Raw genomic sequence first — 18,850 nt, 5'->3', positions numbered from 1 at the left:
GCTCAAAAGCTAGTCACCTCCTGTCAAAGGAGATGGTTTTTTTTTTTCCCTTTGTGAGAATATCCACGATTCACCTTTTGGGACAGGAGCACTGTAGCTGCCCAAAAGGCCAACACAGTGCTTGTCTGCATTAACAGAGGGATAGAATCAAGATCACGTGAAGTATTAATACCACTTTACAATGCCTTAGTAAGGCCACATTTGGAATACTGCATCCAGTTTTGTCACCACGATGTAAAAAAGATGTTGAGACTCTAGAAAGAGTACAGAGAAGAGCAACAAGGATGATCAGGGGGCTGGAGGCTAAAGCATATAAGGAACGGTTGCTGGAATTGGGTATGTCTAGTTTAACGAAGAGAAGGACCAGGGGGGACATGATAGCAGTGTTCCAGTATCTCAGGGGCTGCCCCAAAGAAGAGGGAGTCAAGCTATTCTCCAAAGCGCCTGAAGGCAGGACAAGAAGCAACGGATGAAAACTAATCAAGGAGAGAAGCAACCTAGAACTAAGGAGCAACTTCCTGACAGTTAGAACAATTAACCAGTGGAACAACCTGCCTCCAGAAGCGGTGAATGCTGCAACACTGGAAGTTTTTAAGAAGAAACTGGACAGCCATTTGTCTGAAATGGTATAGGGTTTCCTGCCTGAGCAGGAGATTGGACTAGATGACTTCCAAGGTCCCTTCCAACTTTATTATTATTATTATTATTATTATTATTATTGTTGTTGTTGTTGTTGTTGTTGTTGTTGTTGTTATTATTATTATTATTATTATTATTACCTGTAACTCCCTTCACACCCTCTCCTGGTCTCTGACTCTCAGCCATGCTGCCATGAACGTATGCAAGTTTCATTCGTGTGTCCCCCCGCTCTTTTTCCTGAGCTGTGAAAATAAGAGAAAATGGAAGCTAGGAAGGTATGATAATACCCGTCCCCTTCAACGATAGGTGTACAATATAAAATAAGCTTAGTTTTGTGGTGTACCGTGTTACCATTGTGATAGGTATAGTCCCGTGTTTATGAGAGTCGACAGCCATGTCTGGATTATGCAATTTTCTTATGCCAGCTTCCAGGGAAAGCCAAACCATCAAAGGAAGGTGTGCTTGTGTACAAATCTCTAATAACAAATAGTTACGGGTGGATCCCTAGCCAGACACGTAGCCGTGTAGGGAGTTTCCCCTCTTCACAGGCCAGAAGCTCTGTGGGCTAAACCTTCTGAAGCTATCTGGGCAAAGTCCTCCAAAATGGGTGTTTCCCACCGTGATTTCTGGAGAAAAGCTTGCCAGGAGCTTTTCAAGTCAACTCCCAGAAAAATGCATGTAGAACACCCTTGCGCACTTTACGGTCAAGACCAAGCAAGGCTAAGTTGGAGAAATTCACAGCTTCTCCTCCAGGTTGTGTTCTCCTGCGGGTAAGATTGTGCGTATATTAGTGCGGAGCTAGACTGAAACTTAAGTCCCAGAAGTGATGTGGAATTTACTCTTCCACTGAAGCAAGCAGAAGCCAAGTTCGTCAGATTTTCATGACCAAACTTTGAATATGAAGCAATTTGTCTGCTAGGAGAATTGTCTATGAGCCTCAGAAATCACCCAAATGGTAACTGAGGGATGACCTGTTGTTATATATGTAACCTGCCAGAGAAAGGAAATATTTATTGTTAAGATATTTAAATTAATAGCTGGGACAGTGAAGTGTGTAATGAGTCAGAACACACAGTTATAGCTGATTGATTGGTGAGAGCGGGCTCCTGCATGAGGCAATCTAAGCTGTGATTGGTTGCTGTGGGTATAAAGGGGGAGTTTCCTTGTTTCCCGCCTTTTACCTCGGTTTGCTCTGTGATTTACCTCATGATGTTGCCTGACGGTGCTCCTGTTTGCCTATCTTATTTACTGTAAATACATTTATTTACATAAAACAACAAGTTCGTGCCAGGGTTTCTGACTTTATTTGGTCACCGGCTGCACAATTCCCTGACATTTATCCTGTGTTGCTTGGCCACGACAAGGGCTTGAATAAATTCTTTGTACTTTCTTAAAACTCCTCGCGGCAAGTCAGGAAATATCATTATTTTCCCCCCAGCAAAGTCCTGGGTGTTTGCTTTCCTGTATAGCTGTATAATGTGATTACGGCTGGATCTCAAAAAAACAAAAAAACAAAAAAAAACACCCTATCACATGACAAGGTGTTTAAGCTTTATGTAAACTCCAACAGTTGTGTCAATAAAATCACCATACTCCCATTGAAATGTCTCTTGAAAATATTTCTCCTTGGCAGCTGCCAGTGAGTCTGTAGGCATTCTCAAGGTAAAAGAGGTTCAACACACTGTATCTTTTTCTGACATGCCTGACCTTGGATCTTATCCAAGCTTTCTTGGCAGACGGTCAACTCAGTTCAACAGCTGTTCTCGTGCTAGGCTGGGTTATCTTGCATTTGGTGTGGTTGAATCACCACTCCCAGCTGGTTCTCTTTGTTCTCGATTGTGAATTTGCTTTGCAACTGTTTTGCTCAAACTCATTCTTGTTCATGATAACAACATTGAAGAGTCACAAGCCACCCTTTCACCTGCCTTAATTATTTTTCAAGTGTGGTGGAGTGTTCAGCCCAACAACTCTATCTGCAGACTGAAATGGCATGTCCTAAATATAAGCTTACGAGATAACATTAGTCCCAGTCCCGTCCATGTGACTTTTAGGATTATTTTCCAGTGTACTTTGGCTCTTAAACATTCCCTGAACACCTATTTGTGTGTGTTCTGTAATAAATTAGCCTTCCATGACTTGATGTTCCCCAAATGTCTGGGATACTACTTTAGGAAGTAAGGATTTTAGACCTATAGTCTAGCACTCCGTCAGATTGGAGAACATTGTGGAAGGTTAAGTCTTCCACAGAAGACTCACTGGAAATCATATTCAGCAGTGTTTCCAGATCAACTTTTCTGTGGGGTCAAGCTAAGGCAAAGATATTGCTCCAACAAAGACTAAAATTAATTATAGATCGAACCCCTTAATTTCACTTCATTCTTCTTGACCAGTTATGTTTAACTGTTCAGTGTTTCAAAAGTCATGGCAAATAAAGGTAAGATGTAATCAAAATGACAGTCCATCCATTATTAGAACATTCATATGGACCTTAGAAAATATATTTGATGAGACACAGTAAATACTAAGAGCCAAATAGGGCTCAAAGCTACTTGAGGAATGCTTTTTCCATATCTCTGATAAGTGAAAAAATGCCACCAATAAAACAGAAATTTCTCAGCTCTGCAATTATACATGTTTCTTCATTTTGAAATCGATTGTCTGTGTAGGAAAATAAATTGTAACAGTAAAAAATTTGGACACCCATCAAATATTTCCAAAAGTATTTCTGTTTAAGACAGTTTTAACATTAGTGTATTGTACAATACAGTGAATTGGATTTTCCCCTGATCTTAGATACAGGCGAATTTCGTTTCTTTCTTTCTGCTCTTTCAACAAGCTAGAGGTGAATCCTCCCAAGTTTATATTTGCGTATTAATTTTCATTGACCCAAGTTCAGAGCATTGCAGCCTTGTAGCTAAAGCGCATGATTTGGGCCAGGAAAAGCTCTTGGGGGGTTCTATATCACTCAGAAGTATGTTGGGTTATTTTTTGAATCACCAGTTTGGGGCTTGCTCGGAATCTTGTGCTAATGAAGACTCTTGATTTGTTTTCTCTGGTAATATGCAGCTGTTTTGTTTTGTAACTTCCTAACTTTTGCCTTTTGATTTTGCCCTGGAGGCATATTCCCGAGGACTGGTATAAACATGATTGAAACTTCAAGCGTAGAGCAGCTTGCAGGCTGAGACTTCTGCTGTCCCGGCCAGCAACCTGTACTCGGTCCTGTTTTCTCTTCTCTAAGCAAGACTGTGTTTATAGGAAACTGAATGAAGGCCAGGGATGGGGCCTGCCTAGTTTATGAGCTGGGTGAGGTTTATAAGTCAGCCTTGACAAGAGGCAGCTCCCATTTTGGCCTTCAAAAAGTCAAAGTGAGAAGCTTCTCTGAGGTGGTAACCAAATTTCTGGTCTTCTTGCAGCCCCTGGTAGATGGATATTGACATGGACTACGAAAGACCAAATGTTGAAACCATCAAATGCGTGGTTGTCGGGGATAATGCGGTGGGCAAAACCCGTCTGATTTGTGCAAGAGCCTGCAACACGACCCTGAACCAGTATCAACTGCTGGCGACCCACGTACCAACGGTCTGGGCAATTGACCAGTATCGGGTCTGCCAAGAGGTAGGTACGGCTTTAATTTTGAGGCCCCATCTAGAAGGGATATGGATGAAAAGAGTGGGCTGGACGGAAGGCACTCCAGAGAGAGGAGTACATTAGATTAGAGCAGGCTAGAGTACTTAGTACTTACTTCTACTGTACTTAGAAAATATATGTGGAAATACTTCAAGTACTTACCTGCTGCCTTTGCGTGCTTATATCATTGCTACCTGGTGGAAGGTGCATCGTATTCTTGCAAGCCTGCCGCTATTGAAGATTCAGATCTTCTGGCCAACATATTCCCCCTTTTCCATCTTTTTAGCTGCAGTTAATTGTCCAAAGAAATTCCCTCCCAAATTGTTGTCTGCAGAAATAGTTGGTAAAGAAGGCATTCCAGCCTGTGTGATCTAAAAATTTATAGGGTTGCATTTTCTGTGCAACTGTTACAGTCCAGCAGTTCTACCCCAGCTGATTTTTGTAACTATTGGTCTTCTTCATAAACTCCATGCTGGATCTTAAATCTGCCATCTATCCATCCTGCTCTTTGCAACCGCATACTACCTTCATGCCAGACTTTAATGATGTATTTTTCTTTGTGTATTCCCCACAGACATATTAAAATGTGGCGTAATTATTGCTCATTTCACTAATCATTTGTTGCACTGATTTCATCGGAGGCTTGTGTTAGATTGTCTAGGCTTAAATCTTTTGTTAAGAAATTGTGTTATGTATGAATACATGAAATCTGTCAGCTTAGCCCCAGATTAAACCATGACTGCTGCTGACCACAGTTTAGGTTGTATCTGAAAGTCAACATTTTATTCTACATGTCTGCTTCATCTAAGCTTTATAAATTCTTCTGCATAGCACAGTAACGTCTGGACTAGGAAGACTGATGGCCAAGTGTTATACCAGACTATAATTAGCACAATATTTATTTCAAATCATATTTGCTGGGTTTTGGTAGCTGATCACAAATAATGATTTCTTTTTTTTGTAATATATTTTATTGATTTTTTAAAAACATAAATCACTTAATAATTGGTGAACAGTGTGTTGTCTGGGTTATTTTTGTAAAACAATCAGTAACAACTGATTTCTATAATCCATAATCCACATAATGGTTTTAGTTGATTTCCTCTTTTCCCTAAATATCCTCTTTTGCAAACATTGAGTTAGTACAATTCTTATTGTTTTGATAGATAACAATTACAGTAAATATATAATTTTTCCCCAATGTTCCTAAAAATAATAATCACATCAATATAATATTTCTTTTCTATCCAATCATACTGGTTGCCTTATCATAGATCCTGTTACAGTCCTTATTTGAATTTGTTTCTCCCACCAAATTCTAGGTATTCTTACTGGTTAAGATTTTCTCAAAAATTAATTACATTTAAAATTTTAACTCTATTTTTCCATATGAACCATTTCACACTTTCACATTTCTTAAGGAATAGATAAAACAATGAAAAAAAGGGGAGCAAGAGTAAAGAAACGTAAAAAATAACATACTACTTAAAATATATATCCCTCCTAAGCTAATATATATTTATTTCCTAAATTTCTTATTCTTTTTAACCACAATCAAAAATATGTTTAATCTTTAAACATTCCATTTAATACTAGTCATCTAGTCCTTTAACTCTTATTCAAAACATTTTTATCCATTATAATTTTCTTAAATTAAATCACATTTAAGCATCTAAAACATTTCCTTTATCTAAGTCATTTCAACTTTTTTATATTACTCATATCAAGAAAGAAAACAAAAAAGGGGAAAAAAGCATACTATATTATTTAGGGAATTCATCCCTCTTAGAATGACATATATACATTCCAAAACTTTTCTGTTTCTTTAACCATATTCAAACAGATGTTTCTTTTTTAAGTATTCTGTCATCTCATCATCTATTTTCTGGGTTGATATAATGATTTCTTATTTTGGGCTCCTTCCAATCAAAATTTGGTGGGTTATCTGAATTGAACATCTGGTCTCCAACCAGAAGTTGGCATCTTCTTACCGCAACCTAGAAGTTAGTATCATCGTCCATCCCTGACTATAATTTTTGCTGGCATGAAATTTTTGGGAATAAGATCCCTGCTCAGGTCTCTTACCTCCCATCCCCCCCCCCCCCAGCTCTGTCTGCTTCCACCACAAACCTTTATCTTACAGACGTGTCTCTATTCCAGGTTCTTGAACGATCCCGTGATGTAGTTGACGAAGTGAGTGTTTCTCTCAGGCTCTGGGACACCTTTGGAGACCACCACAAAGACCGACGTTTCGCTTACGGAAGGTCAGTCTAAGTTAGATGTCCCTTTTGTGGCAAGCAAGCTCATAGAACAGTGATGGCGAACCTTTTAGAGACTGAGTGCCCAAACTGCAACCCAAACCCCACTTATGTATTGCCGGGTGCCAGGTGGGATGTGGCCCACTGGGTGAGCGTGGCTGTGATGGTCATGGCAGACTGGGTGGGTATGACCAGAGTGGGCATGGTCACCTCGATGTTGCTCGTGGGGAGGGATGCCTGTGGGGGCCAGGCAGGGTTGGGGGAGATCCAGGGGGTCTCTGGCAGGTGGGGCAGTGGGCAGGAGGCTTGTCCTGCAGGGTGAGGCGAGGTGAGGCAGGGCGGGGATGCCATTGCTGTGGGGCAAGGTGAGGCAGGGGCCAGGGCAGCTGCTGCCTGACACCATCAGCCCCTGCACACAGAGGCCAGCGAGTGCATGGGGGGCGACGGTGTCCATCAGCAGCCACAGCCTGCTGGCTCCTTGACCGGTACACTCTGGACAGCTGGCTGACAGCTGAGGAGGTGATGCAGTGGGTCATGCCCAGGAAGAGGAGAGCATGCAAGGTCAGGAGGGACGGAACCAGGGGGGGAGGGAAACCAGCCATGCCGGGATGCATCCGGCTACGTGGGACCTTGGGTGGCTGGTTGAAGAGGGATGGTTGCCATCTCCGGGGCATGGCACGTGTGCCCACAAAGAGGGCTCTGAGTGCCACCTCTGCCACGCGTGCCATAGGTTCGCCACCACTGGCATAGGAGAATACTTACATCTTTAATGGGTTAACATTTGGAGTAACGAATCTGAACAAAATACTATATATTCCATGGGTCATCCACAAACAGTGTGAAGAAGAAACGGCACTATTGAATGAATAATTAAATCAACTATTACATAATTAAATTAATGACTACATTTACTATTTTTATTTGCTTGGCTGGTCATAAAGAACAGTTACTGCTGAACTGGGAGAGCTTTGAAAACCTGTGAAGGGAGAAACTTTGCCTATCATTTTCAGAAAAGTGGGATCAGACTAATGAGGAAGGTCCAGCTTGGTTATTAACTAAATTCCATGTTAGTATAAAAGAAGAATATTTGGTCATTCTAAATGCATTAGAATGATGATATCGTCTTTATAGGACCAGATATTAATGCTAGCTTAAAATTCCTGCAAACCATTTGAGAGTCATTGAAACTCCTTCAGACTTTCTCTCTGTTTCGGTTCCTTTTTAATTTAAAAGTTACCCAAAAGAACAGACTTTGTGGATGAGCCTGAAACACCTTTATGTCATAATTGCACGCATGTCAACTACAGTAACATCAATCCTGGCAACAGAAATTGAGACCCAGGAATTCTTTTTGCACAGGTCTCAAAAGTGATCTGTTACGTGCCACCGAAGAGGATGAAGCACAAAGGCCGATCAGATTGGCCTCGTAGGCTTTTGTGCCCAAGCAGATGTTCGGCTGCTGAAGTTTCATTGACATTAATACTTTTGGTTTAATATTGATTTCATTGTTCTAGATCAGGGGTAGGCAACCTTGGCTCTTTTATGACTTGTGGACTTCAACTCCCAGAATTCCTGAGCCAGCCATGGCTCAGCTTGGAAACCTCTCCCTTTTCCCTCAGCATGGCTGGCTCAGGAATTCTGGGAGTTGAAGTCCACAAGTCATAAAAGAGCCAAGGTTGCCTACTCCTGTTCTAGATGGTGCTATAATCTGTAGAGGGTTAAACAGGCTTCTCTAACTCAGTGCCCTCTTGGTCTATCAGGCTTCAGCTCCCATAATTCCCAAGCCATGGGGCTAATTTCCATGCCAATCAGGAGTTGAAGTGTGACACATCTATACAGCATTAGGTTGAGAATCAAGTAGGAGGAGAGATTGGGAATATTGGTGGATTTCCTTCCAGAAGCAACCCAAATCCATTGAGCTCCGAGTGTGCATCACCTCCTTCATCAGTAACACATTTCCGGCTTCATATTTCCAAGAGTTGCTTTGGGAGAAATGCTGCTGCAGGAATTCTTTGGAGTAATGCCACAAGTCTTGGGAACCCTACAACCCTACAACCAGGGCAGAACACCAAGGGGGGAGGGGGTTCTAGGTGCAGGGAGATGGGGCCTTCAGCTGCTTCCAGTTCACCAAGTGGTGTCTCATGGGGAGCAGGAAGAGGAGCCAAGGTCACAAAAGACACAAAGGATTTTGGCGGAACAGACCTCTCAGGAATGTTGACCATTGGCCTTCTCTTGCTGACCTCATAGTACCTTCTGGGCAATAAGTAATTTAACAACCAGGTTTAACAGCCTTGGTTAACAAATACAGTTAAATATTTAAACAACATTTAAATGCCTTTTCTAAAGGTTGCAAAAGAGATGGCAGAGACACGGTCCCTTTGCCAAATATTAGCATGCTTCAAATTCAGTCTTATTGATTCGGCAGGGTTATTTGCATCCTTGCTTCTGCTCCTGGAGGCGCCTTCTGATACACAATGAAACACATTGTCCCTAAGCAGTTGGGCTGAGATATGAGGGCAGAGCCAGGGGGGTCCCAGCATTTGCTGAAACAAGGCAGTTGGGAGAGGACTTTCCGTCTCCACGTGACGTCTCTGCCCCAGATCTTTGGGGATAATTACTTGAATAGTAAGGTGACCAACCTTTTTACAATGAGAAGGAGGACACAAATAAATTGAAGAAAAAAAGTGAGTCTAATGCGTGCGTGTGCCGTGTTGTGTTTCGGTAAGAAGTAAACAAAGCCACTTGCGTGCGGCACACTCTTGCGCGTGGCGCACTCTCTCAAAACAATTCTCCTGTGTGGAGCGCACGCATCTCATAATCGCGTCTCGCCGCACTGTACCGAGCCTTGACGAATCATCATGTCAAATACAAATACGTCACATCACACGCAACGGAGCGGATCGGCATCGATCGAATACGGAGATTTACAGATTAGTCTTCAAATATTGAAAAGGAGGACATGTAGGAGGACACTTTTCGAGAGAGGACAGAACTTACAAAAGAAGGACTTACATAAGGTGACGATTGGTCACCTTATGAATAGAAGTGCTGAACTCTTCAGCTCTCCGCTTATTGAAATCTGGGTTATTTTAGTCCCACAATTGACTCGAAACAACTTCATGCTACAAATCAGCAAAGCCCCTGTCAATCTTGGGTGCACTTATAAAAAGCATCTCTCTCTCCTCTACCTTTCCAGAATCTTGTCTCCCTGCTGGCACCACCATTTAGCTCAGGGCACCATCATCCACTTGCCAGCCCCCTACTTTTCTTCCAAGCAAACCTCCTCCTGTCCTCGCTTTAGCTCCTTTCAATCTCTCTCTCCCTCTCACACCCCTCTGTGCCTCCTCTGGAAGGCCATTACTGGCCAAAAGCCACAAATGCCATTACCCAAAAGACCCCTCCGGCCATTTCAGTTTGGAACCATGCAGAGAACACAGCATCCCACTTTTTTTGGTAGGCGGACAAGTACCTCAAACATACCACTTTCTGGTTGGACATGGACTTCCCACAGCTGTCATTTTTGGACCCTGCATGGTTCAAGCCAGAGATAGTTGGTAACTAGTAAAAATGTCCTCCGAGATCAGGGGTAGGCAACCTTGGCTCTTTTATGACTCGTGGACTTCAACTCCCAGAATTCCTGAGCCAGCATGGCTCAGCTTGGAAACCTCTCCCTTTCCCCTCAGCGTGGCTGGCTCAGGAATTCTGGGAGTTGAAGTCCACGAGTCATAAAAGAGCCAAGGTAGCCTACCACTGGCCTAGGCCTAGGCCGCTTTATGACTCGTGGACTTCAACTCCCAGAATTCCTGAGCCAGCATGGCTCAGCTTGGAAACCTCTCCCTTTCCCCTCAGCGTGGCTGGCTGAGGAATTCTGGGAGTTGAAGTCCACGAGTCATAAAAGAGCCAAGGTAGCCTACCCCTGGCCTAGACCTAGGGAGTGGCTGATGACCCATTCAAAGTCAGATCTGATGCTCCTGGGCTCAGATTTCAGGGGATGCTACTTGTGTGGTGAATTCTGAGGACCACCAGCAAACATTTCAAAACAGAGCCAAGCAATTGGTTGTCATAGCAATTTGTGTATTGAGAAGCGGTCCAAATCATATTCTTTTCCCAACTCCCTTTTCTCAGTTCCGGAAGGGAGGGAAGGAGGGGCTCTAAAATATATTCCTAATGTGGAAAAGAAGGAAAATGCTGCTTTGTAAATACTCGGCTCCATAAAAACACCTGAACAGAGAGACAGGTGGCTGAGTCATGCTTTGGGTTGGAAGGGGAGGGGTTAATATTTATTCATTTTTCCCCCCTTGTGAACTCTGAACCTTAAAGGAATCCTTGGCATGCTGGATTTCCTTCCAGAAATTGTCTAGAACAGTGATGGCAAACCTATGGCATGCGTGCCAGAGGCGGCACTCAGAGCCTTCTCTGTGGGCACACCTGCCACCGCCGCCGCCAGCTCGTGCAGGTCCATTAGGCCACTGCTGGTGCCCGAAGTGGCAGCTTCACCCAGCACAAAGGAGGTGAAGCAGCTGGCTAGCAAGCTTGAGTAGAGGTGGTAGACCATGCGCTCACTGGCCTCTGTGTGTGGGGGCTGATGGTGTCAGGCAGCAGCCGCCCCTGCCTCGCCATGCCCTGCAGCAATGGCACCCCCGTCCTACCCCCTGCCTCGCCCCACAGGATGAGCCCCCTGCCCACCGTACCACCCACCAGAGACCCCCTGGATCTCCCCCAATCCTGCCCAGCCCCCACAGGTGTCTCCCCCACCAGCAACATCGAGGTGGCCATGCCCACCCTGGCCATGCCCACTCAGTCTGCTGTGACCACTGCAGCCACACCCACCCAGTGGGCCATGCCCACCCCCACCCCCCTGAGGGTACCACAATGCTGATGCGGCCCTGGCACTTTGCAATAACGCCCATTTGTGAACAAAGCAATTGAGCTATAAAATTTATCTAAAACAAATAATATTTTTGTCTTGCAGATCTGACGTGGTGGTGTTGTGCTTCTCCATTGCTAACCCTAACTCCCTGAATCATGTGAAGACAATGTGGTGTCAAGAGATCAAGCACTTCTGCCCTCGGACCCCTGTGATTCTAGTGGGCTGCCAACTGGACCTTCGCTATGCCGATCTGGAAGCTGTCAATCGAGCCAGGAGGCCATTGGCAAGGTAGGGTTGAATGCGGATTTAAAAAAAAAACCCAGTGACAAGGCAATGCTGGACCTTTGCAGAAAAGGCGACATCTTGGCTCCTAAGGAAGCATTTGAAATGGCCTTGCGTGTCTAATTTCTTTAGTTTATAATACAGTACAGGAAAATAAAAACAAAATTAATAGCAAATTCCATACCTGGGGAAGGGGGTCTTTCAAATAGGCAGGAAGTCTTCTCAGATGTTGAAGACTTTGGGCATCAAACCCTGTGGTCTTCATGGGGCATCCGAAAAAGGGAAAGCGCGAAGGCCAAAGGATCACAAGAACGCATCCCTTGATGGGTGGGGTCCACTAGTTCTATTCAGTGAGCCTGACCAAGGTGACCTCTTCTTTTTCACTCCATTTTGTTTGCAGGCCTATCAAGAAGGGAGACATCCTTCCACCAGAAAGAGGCAGGGAAGTTGCTAAAGAGCTTGGTATACCCTATTATGAAACCAGCGTCTTTGACCAGTTTGGCATCAAGGATGTGTTTGATAATGCAATCCGAGCAGCCCTGATTTCCAGGAGACACTTGCAGTTCTGGAAATCCCATTTGAAGAAAGTCCAGAAACCTTTGCTCCAAGCTCCATTTCTACCTCCAAAGGCTCCTCCCCCTGTTATCAAGATCCCAGAGTGTCCCATCCTCAAGATCAACGACGTGGGATACTTACTGGACAATCCCTTGTGTGCAGATGTGCTGTTTATTCTTCAGGAACAGACTCAGATTTTTGCTCACAAGATCTACTTAGCTACCTCTTCGTCCAAGTTTTATGACCTTTTCTTAATGGAATGTGAAGAAACACCCGACTTGACTGAAAGCTTTTGTAGTAAAGGTAGCAATCTCCCCGCCAGAACCTGTAGCCTTGAAGCAGTTGATCAGGGAGCTGAAGGGGCAGCTGCAACACCTTCTGCTTCGACTGAGGGCCTCCAGGTGGAGCCTGAAGCAGGAGAAGCCACCTGCCCAAAACAGGGTCCAACGCTCTGGGGCAAAGGTTTCATAAGCCTACATCAAGAGATGCAGATTAACCCCGTTTCGAAGAGGGTCTGTGCAGTGACGGTGGTCAAAATGGAGGCTTCCATCCAACCGGGACCTTTTAAAACCGTCCTACAGTTTTTATACACCGGGCAGCTGGACGAAAACGAAAGGGACCTCACCCGGGTAGCTCAAATTGCTGAGATCCTGGAAGTGTTTGACTTGCGGATGATGGTAGAAAACATAACCAACAAGGAAGGCTTCATGAACCAGGAGATTACAAAGGCTTTCCACGTCCGGAAGGCTAACAGAATAAAAGAATGCCTCTGTAAGGAGACATTTTCTGGTGAGTCTACACAGAAATATCCCTCTACCTTGCATTTTGTTACAATGCTAATCAGGACTCCCGGGATGGTTTTGTGCAAGCCAAGATGTAATTTGGACGTTCTGAAGGGTTCAGGAAGGGAAGTTGGGTACCCACAGCCTAAAATTGTGCCCTACGACGGGTCATGATGTATTCCTTGATGCGAATGCAATACATCTTTACATAAAAAGGCAAATCCGCCCCTTCGCCCAATCATTTTCGAAACCTGGAGAGAGTTGTCCTCCACTTGTAGAATGGGGGGAAGGTGCAGATGCTGTTGAAAGAGAGATCTAAGTGTGGGTCTCTGCTTGGAAGACAGTCTGATTCTGTTCAAGCGTTGGGAAAAAGTCAGAATTCACAGGGAGATGGGCAGAAGTAGGAGACCTCTTCCTTGCTGGCCCTGTTGCAGGAGGTGTGGGTGCCTTTGACAGTCAGCTCCCCCAAGGCACCTTGGGGGTGACTGTGCTCGGGGTCCTGATGCATTTTAGCTCCTTTGGTGATAACTGGGTAGGGTTTCCTTTCTTTTCTTTCTTCCCCGTCCGGTTCCTTCTTCTTTTGCTTCATCTTAATCCAGTTTCGTTTCCCCTTTCTCTTTTACTCTTCCGCCACCAGAATTACAATTCTAGCTTTTGGGAGGTGAGGGGGTGAGGGATGGAAGCCTCCTCATCCAACGGTTTACATGGGCTGTATTGTTTGCAAGGATACCAATGTAACTCTCTAGCCCTTAGCTTTCAGTATATGGGAAATGATGTTTTATTGGGTACAGTTATGGTCCATCTGATTCAAGAGGGTCTCCGGCAGTAGTTCTGCAGAGAGGAGACCTTCCCAGCCCTTCTGGGCTACCTCTGAGTCTCTCTGCCCTGACACAGCTGCTCGACTGATGAGCTATCTTTCTCTTCAGCTAATTCTGGGACTTGGAGCTGTTTGAGTGGAATACAGTACCTGAGTGTAGATTGGAAGATAATTAAATGACAAGTATTTGGAGCTACAGGAGTTTAGTTCCACTAGGTGGCAGCCAAAGAATATGGAAAATACAAGGTATGTGTGCCACCTAGTGGCCATATGGAGTTTTGCAACTAAGGTTAAGAAGCTCTAATGTTAGAACCCGCAGTTGGGGGACTTGAACTGCGACTGGGGAGACCAGGATCAAGTCCATGATGGTCCCCTGGGTGATTTGGGGGCCAGCCACCCTCCACTCAACCTACTTCACAGGGCTGTGGTTGCAGGCAGGAACAAAGGGAGACCCCCCATCTAAGCCCCCTCAAGACAGAATATAAATATTATTATTATTAGCAATACTACTACTGTGTTGTGGCATTTACATGACCCATGAAGCTGTGATAAATTTGACCCGTTTTCATTTTTGCCAGTGACACTCTTGAACAACCTCAATCAGCAAGAACTCCTGGCGTGGTTCCTGTGACGGAAGCTCAGAGTTTAATTGCCTTGTTGCTCATTTAAACATTAATATTTGCCCTTCCGGATGTCCTCAATGAAGGACCTTCTTTGCAGAAATTCTGCCAAACAGCAGATCACGTGCTTTCTCCCATGTTCTTCCTGATTCACACATTTGACTGCAAGCACCAGCAGTCACGGGTTGTTATTGTGTTCCTTTGATCCCTTAACAGATGTGGTATTCGTGTTGGAAGACGGAAAGATAAATGCTCATAAACCACTTCTAATCTGTAGCTGTGAATGGATGTCTGCAATGTTTGGAGGATCCTTTGTGGAAAGCTCGAACAGTGAGGTACCGTATTTGTCCTCTTTGGCCCGTAAGCTCAAAGCTTTGCTCTGGAGAAGGAACTTGGTTTAGGTTGCAAGAAGGGCATGGGAATCCCTTGGTGACATCTCTTTGGGGATCCCTCTTCTCCAGTCTGTCTTCTGCACTAGTTCTCAGAAGATACCTGGCTCCTGATTGTCGGGGAGTTGGTGGGATGGGGAGGTTGGAAGTGGAAAAGCTGGTCTCCATCTCCCATCAGATCTCAGTCCCAGGAGTGAAAAAGCCAAACACCACGGTGAACCAGTTGAACCTCATCTTCGTTCAGTTCTGCCTAGTTTGTAAAATTGGCACTGCCTTAAATGGGAAATGTTAGAAAGTTCGGTGGGTCACCAGGCTATCGGGGAGAACAATTGTCATCTCCTACCTTGGCATGAAGTATTGGAGTGAAGCATTGAAAGACGAGGAGTAGAAGGAAAGACACCACCGTGCTTATGAATGACCTCAAAAAACAGCAATAGCAGCTTTGATGAATTTTTAGCACCATCTAAAATGATCTTCCCATTTTTCCTTATATTTCAAGGAAGGAAGAAAGAGGGAGGGAGGGAGGGAGAGAGAGAGAGAGAGAGAGAGAGAGAGAGAGAGAGAGAGAGAGAGAGAGAGAGAGAGAGAGAGAGAGAGATTATACACTTAATATTCTGGAAGCTGTGTTCTACTAAAAAAAAAATCTCATTACTTTTGAAACAGCAGTAAGCATAATTCCCTCCCTGGAGGCACTCCCAGCAGGTGGTTCATGAAAAATACATACCTTGATTCAGTAAGCTGTGCTCTAAAATACACACACACACACACACACACACACACACACAATCTGGTTCCTAATTATAACCACTAATAACGTGCTTTCTTCTTGGAAATCTTAAATATTAATTGCAAAGCCGTATTTTTTTTTTCATAGCACATGAAGCTCTCTGTGCCCATCGTCTTTCACTGCCTTGTTTGGGGAGAGTGATGGGACTGGAAGGAGCAGAGGCTGGTTCAAGAAGTGGGTAGTCTGGGTAGTTCCACATAAATATAATGAGCCCCTTCTAATTTATTTATTGTTCTGAAATTCTGCAGGAAGCACAGGTTATTTGCAGCAATAAGTTAGGCATTCGTGCTCAGTCTCTGTAACAGCCAGTAAAAAAAAAAAAGGGGGGGGAAATCTCCTCTCCTGAATCATTGCTGAGATGGTGGGTCTTGATCCTCCTCTGGTGGCAACTCTACATGTTCTCCCTGGCTTTGTATGTTTTATAAAGTGGTTGCCATGGATGCTTGTGCCTAGTCCAGGGATAGACAACCTTGGCTCTTTTATGACTCGTGGACTTCAACTCCCAGAATTCCTGAGCCAGCCGTGCTGAGGGGAAAGGGAGAGGTTTCCAAGCTGAGCCATACTGGCTCAGGAATTCTGGGAGTTGAAGTCCACGAGTCATGAAAGGGCCAAAGTTTCCCTCATGCTGGCTCAGGAATTCTGGGAGTTGAAGTCCACAAGTCATGAAGGGGCCAAAGTTTCCCTCATGCTGGCTCAGGAATTCTGGGAGTTGAAGTCCACGAGTCATAAAAGAGCCAAGGTTGCCTACCCCTGTCCTAATAGAAATGTTCTTTGAGAAATTGCATGGGTAATGCAAGAACTTTGTGCGGGGGGCTCATCTCCACCAGAGGAGAAACCCTGGAGAAGAGTTTGGGCTCAAAGCACATGTAACTTTGTGATTGCCTCCCATCCGAGATCTGAGCCTGCTCTGTTTTTCCACGATCAGCCATGGGCTGTGATGAGGACATATGGTTCTTCTGTAGGAGAAGAGCCGTTTGTCTCGACAGAACAATGCAACGAGTAACGGGACATCGACGAACAGGTCCAGTCTTGATTATCTGGATTGACCTTTGTCAATACTTCATCCTTCTTGGATTTCAACCGGTCTTTCTGGGTTTAATTCAGGAGGGGGAAGATGGGCAGTAAAGTAACAAAAATCTCGAAAACCTGATGCACTGGTGTGTCTTGAGGGACCTTCTGCTCTTGCTTCACTCTGTCTCCTCCATTCCCCAGCATAAGCATTGATTCTTTGGAGAACATGACTTTGAAAGTGAAAAAAAACAAAACATTGCGGAATTATTGAAAGCAGTTGTCCTAAGGAAAGGTAATACTGCAAAGGGCTGAAAAATAATCAGATCCCAGAAAGCATCTCTGGATTATTTTTAGCTTTATGGTGTTTATATTAAGGGTGGAAGGGTAGAAAATTGCTCCCAAAATAGAGTCCTTGACCTTGTTTTTGCACACTGTGCCTATGCATTCTTCATCATTTTCCAGCTTAGTCTTCTTCCTTGCAGGGACATTTGGCATAGATCCCTAATGTGTAGGTATATGTGTGCCTAATGTGTAGGTATATGTTCATTTTGGGAACTTTGTGATGATGATGATAATAATAATAATAATAATAATAATAATAATAATAATAATAATAATAATAATAATAATAATAATAATAATAATAATAATAATAATAATAATAATAATAATAATAATAATAATAAAGTTGGAAGGGACCTTGGAGGTCATCAGGTCCAACCCCCTGCTCAGGCAGGTAACCCTATACCATTTCGGACAAATGGCTGTCCAGTCTCTTCTTAAAAACTTCCAGTGTTGGAGCATTCACCGCTTCTGGAGGCAGGTTGTTCCACTGGTTAATTGTTCTGACTGTCAGGAAGTTTCTCCTTAGTTCTAGGTTGCTTCTCTCCTTGATTAGTTTCCATCCGTTGCTTCTTGTCCTGCCTTCAGGTGCTTTGGAGAATAGCCTGACTCCCTCTTCTTTGGGGCAGCCCCTGAGATATTGGAAGACTGCTATCCTGTCCCCCCTCGTCCTTCTCTTCGTTAAACTAGACATACCCAATTCCAGCAACCGTTCCTTATATGTTTCAGCTTCCAGTCCCCTAATCATCTTTGTTGCTCTTCTCTGTATTCTTTCTAGAGTCTCAACATCTTTTTTTACATCGTGGTGACCAAAACTGGATGCAGTATTCCAACTGTGGCCTTACCAAGGCATTGTAGAGTGGTATTAATACTTCGCGTGTTAATACCACTCTACAATGCCTTGGTAAGGCCACACTTGGAATACTGCATCCAGTTTTGGTCACCACGATGTATCTCTGATTGCCGACCCTGCTCGGTTTTTCCACTATCAGCCATGCTTATGCTTCTGGTCCACAATGAGCTTATGCTTCTGGTTGTGCCACTTGGACACCTCTATGGGCACTTTTCAAGAGCTCCAATATTTTATTTCAATTGCTGGAGGGCAGTGGATGAGAACTTAGGGAGCTGAGGGTCCAGGATACCACTTTTTGAAGATACAAATGATACCTTGGCAGGAGGCTTCCATGCTGAAGGGAATGGATGGGCAATTTGCCCATCTTTACAATGATTTTGTTGTCTGGCCTGATGCTGCAGCTTTCTAATAGAATGTATTGCGAGTGATGGAAGTCAGAGCTTTGCTGCTCATAGTTTAGCCATCAGGTTGGGAGAATTAGGAAGAGAAGTTAGAACTGAGTCATAAACTGGGCTCTTGAGACAGTCAAGTCTCACAAAGATGAGAAGAAGGCATAGAGATGCAAACCAGCAAGAATAGCAGTTCAGGGTTTAGCAAAACTGAATTACTGTATCGAGAGGATTTTGTTGCCCAGAATGCCTCCTGTGATGGTTTTCCTTCTTCCGTGAAACTTCAAGCTCCATCATTTGCTTTCAAACCATTGTTTCCTTTGCTGTTGAGGAGCTGCAGGAGGTCCACTTCTTTCTAAAAGGGAGTCAATAACAGGTTGCCTTCAGCTGCGTTTTGATGAGAAGACTTATTTGTGCTTTAGGAAGAGCTGGGAGTATTTGGCATAGAATGATCAGGTCTTTGAAGCAGATATCCAGAGTTGTTGTTGTTATTGTTGTTTGTTGTTTCTTCTTCTTCTTCTTCTTCTTCTTCTTCTTCTTCTTCTTCTTCTTCTTCTTCTTCTTCTTCTTCTTCTTCTTCTTCTTCTTCTTCTTCTTCTTCTTCTTCTTCTTCTTCTTCTTCTTCTTCT

At 44.0% G+C, this 18,850-nt stretch overlaps 1 protein-coding gene across 1 annotated transcript in view; it reads left to right on the top strand.

Annotated features, from left to right (window-relative positions):
• The first annotated feature begins 605 nt into the window (after positions 1-605).
• Positions 606-18,850, top strand: part of RHOBTB1 (Rho related BTB domain containing 1) — a 26,502-nt gene continuing 8,257 nt past the window's right edge. Inside the window, exons 1-6 of the mRNA XM_015826689.2 lie at positions 606-626; positions 4,063-4,254; positions 6,427-6,530; positions 11,497-11,682; positions 12,077-13,020; positions 14,667-14,785. Coding sequence (XP_015682175.2) covers positions 624-626; positions 4,063-4,254; positions 6,427-6,530; positions 11,497-11,682; positions 12,077-13,020; positions 14,667-14,785 — 1,548 coding nt within the window. The 5' untranslated portion in view covers positions 606-623. The remainder of the gene's footprint in view (positions 627-4,062; positions 4,255-6,426; positions 6,531-11,496; positions 11,683-12,076; positions 13,021-14,666; positions 14,786-18,850) is intronic.

The sequence above is a fragment of the Protobothrops mucrosquamatus genome, unplaced genomic scaffold (genome assembly GCF_001527695.2).
Source record: "Protobothrops mucrosquamatus isolate PMUCROS unplaced genomic scaffold, P.Mucros_1.0 scaffold3234, whole genome shotgun sequence".
NCBI lineage: Eukaryota > Metazoa > Chordata > Lepidosauria > Squamata > Viperidae > Protobothrops > Protobothrops mucrosquamatus.
This window is presented reverse-complemented; position numbering and strand designations above follow the sequence as displayed.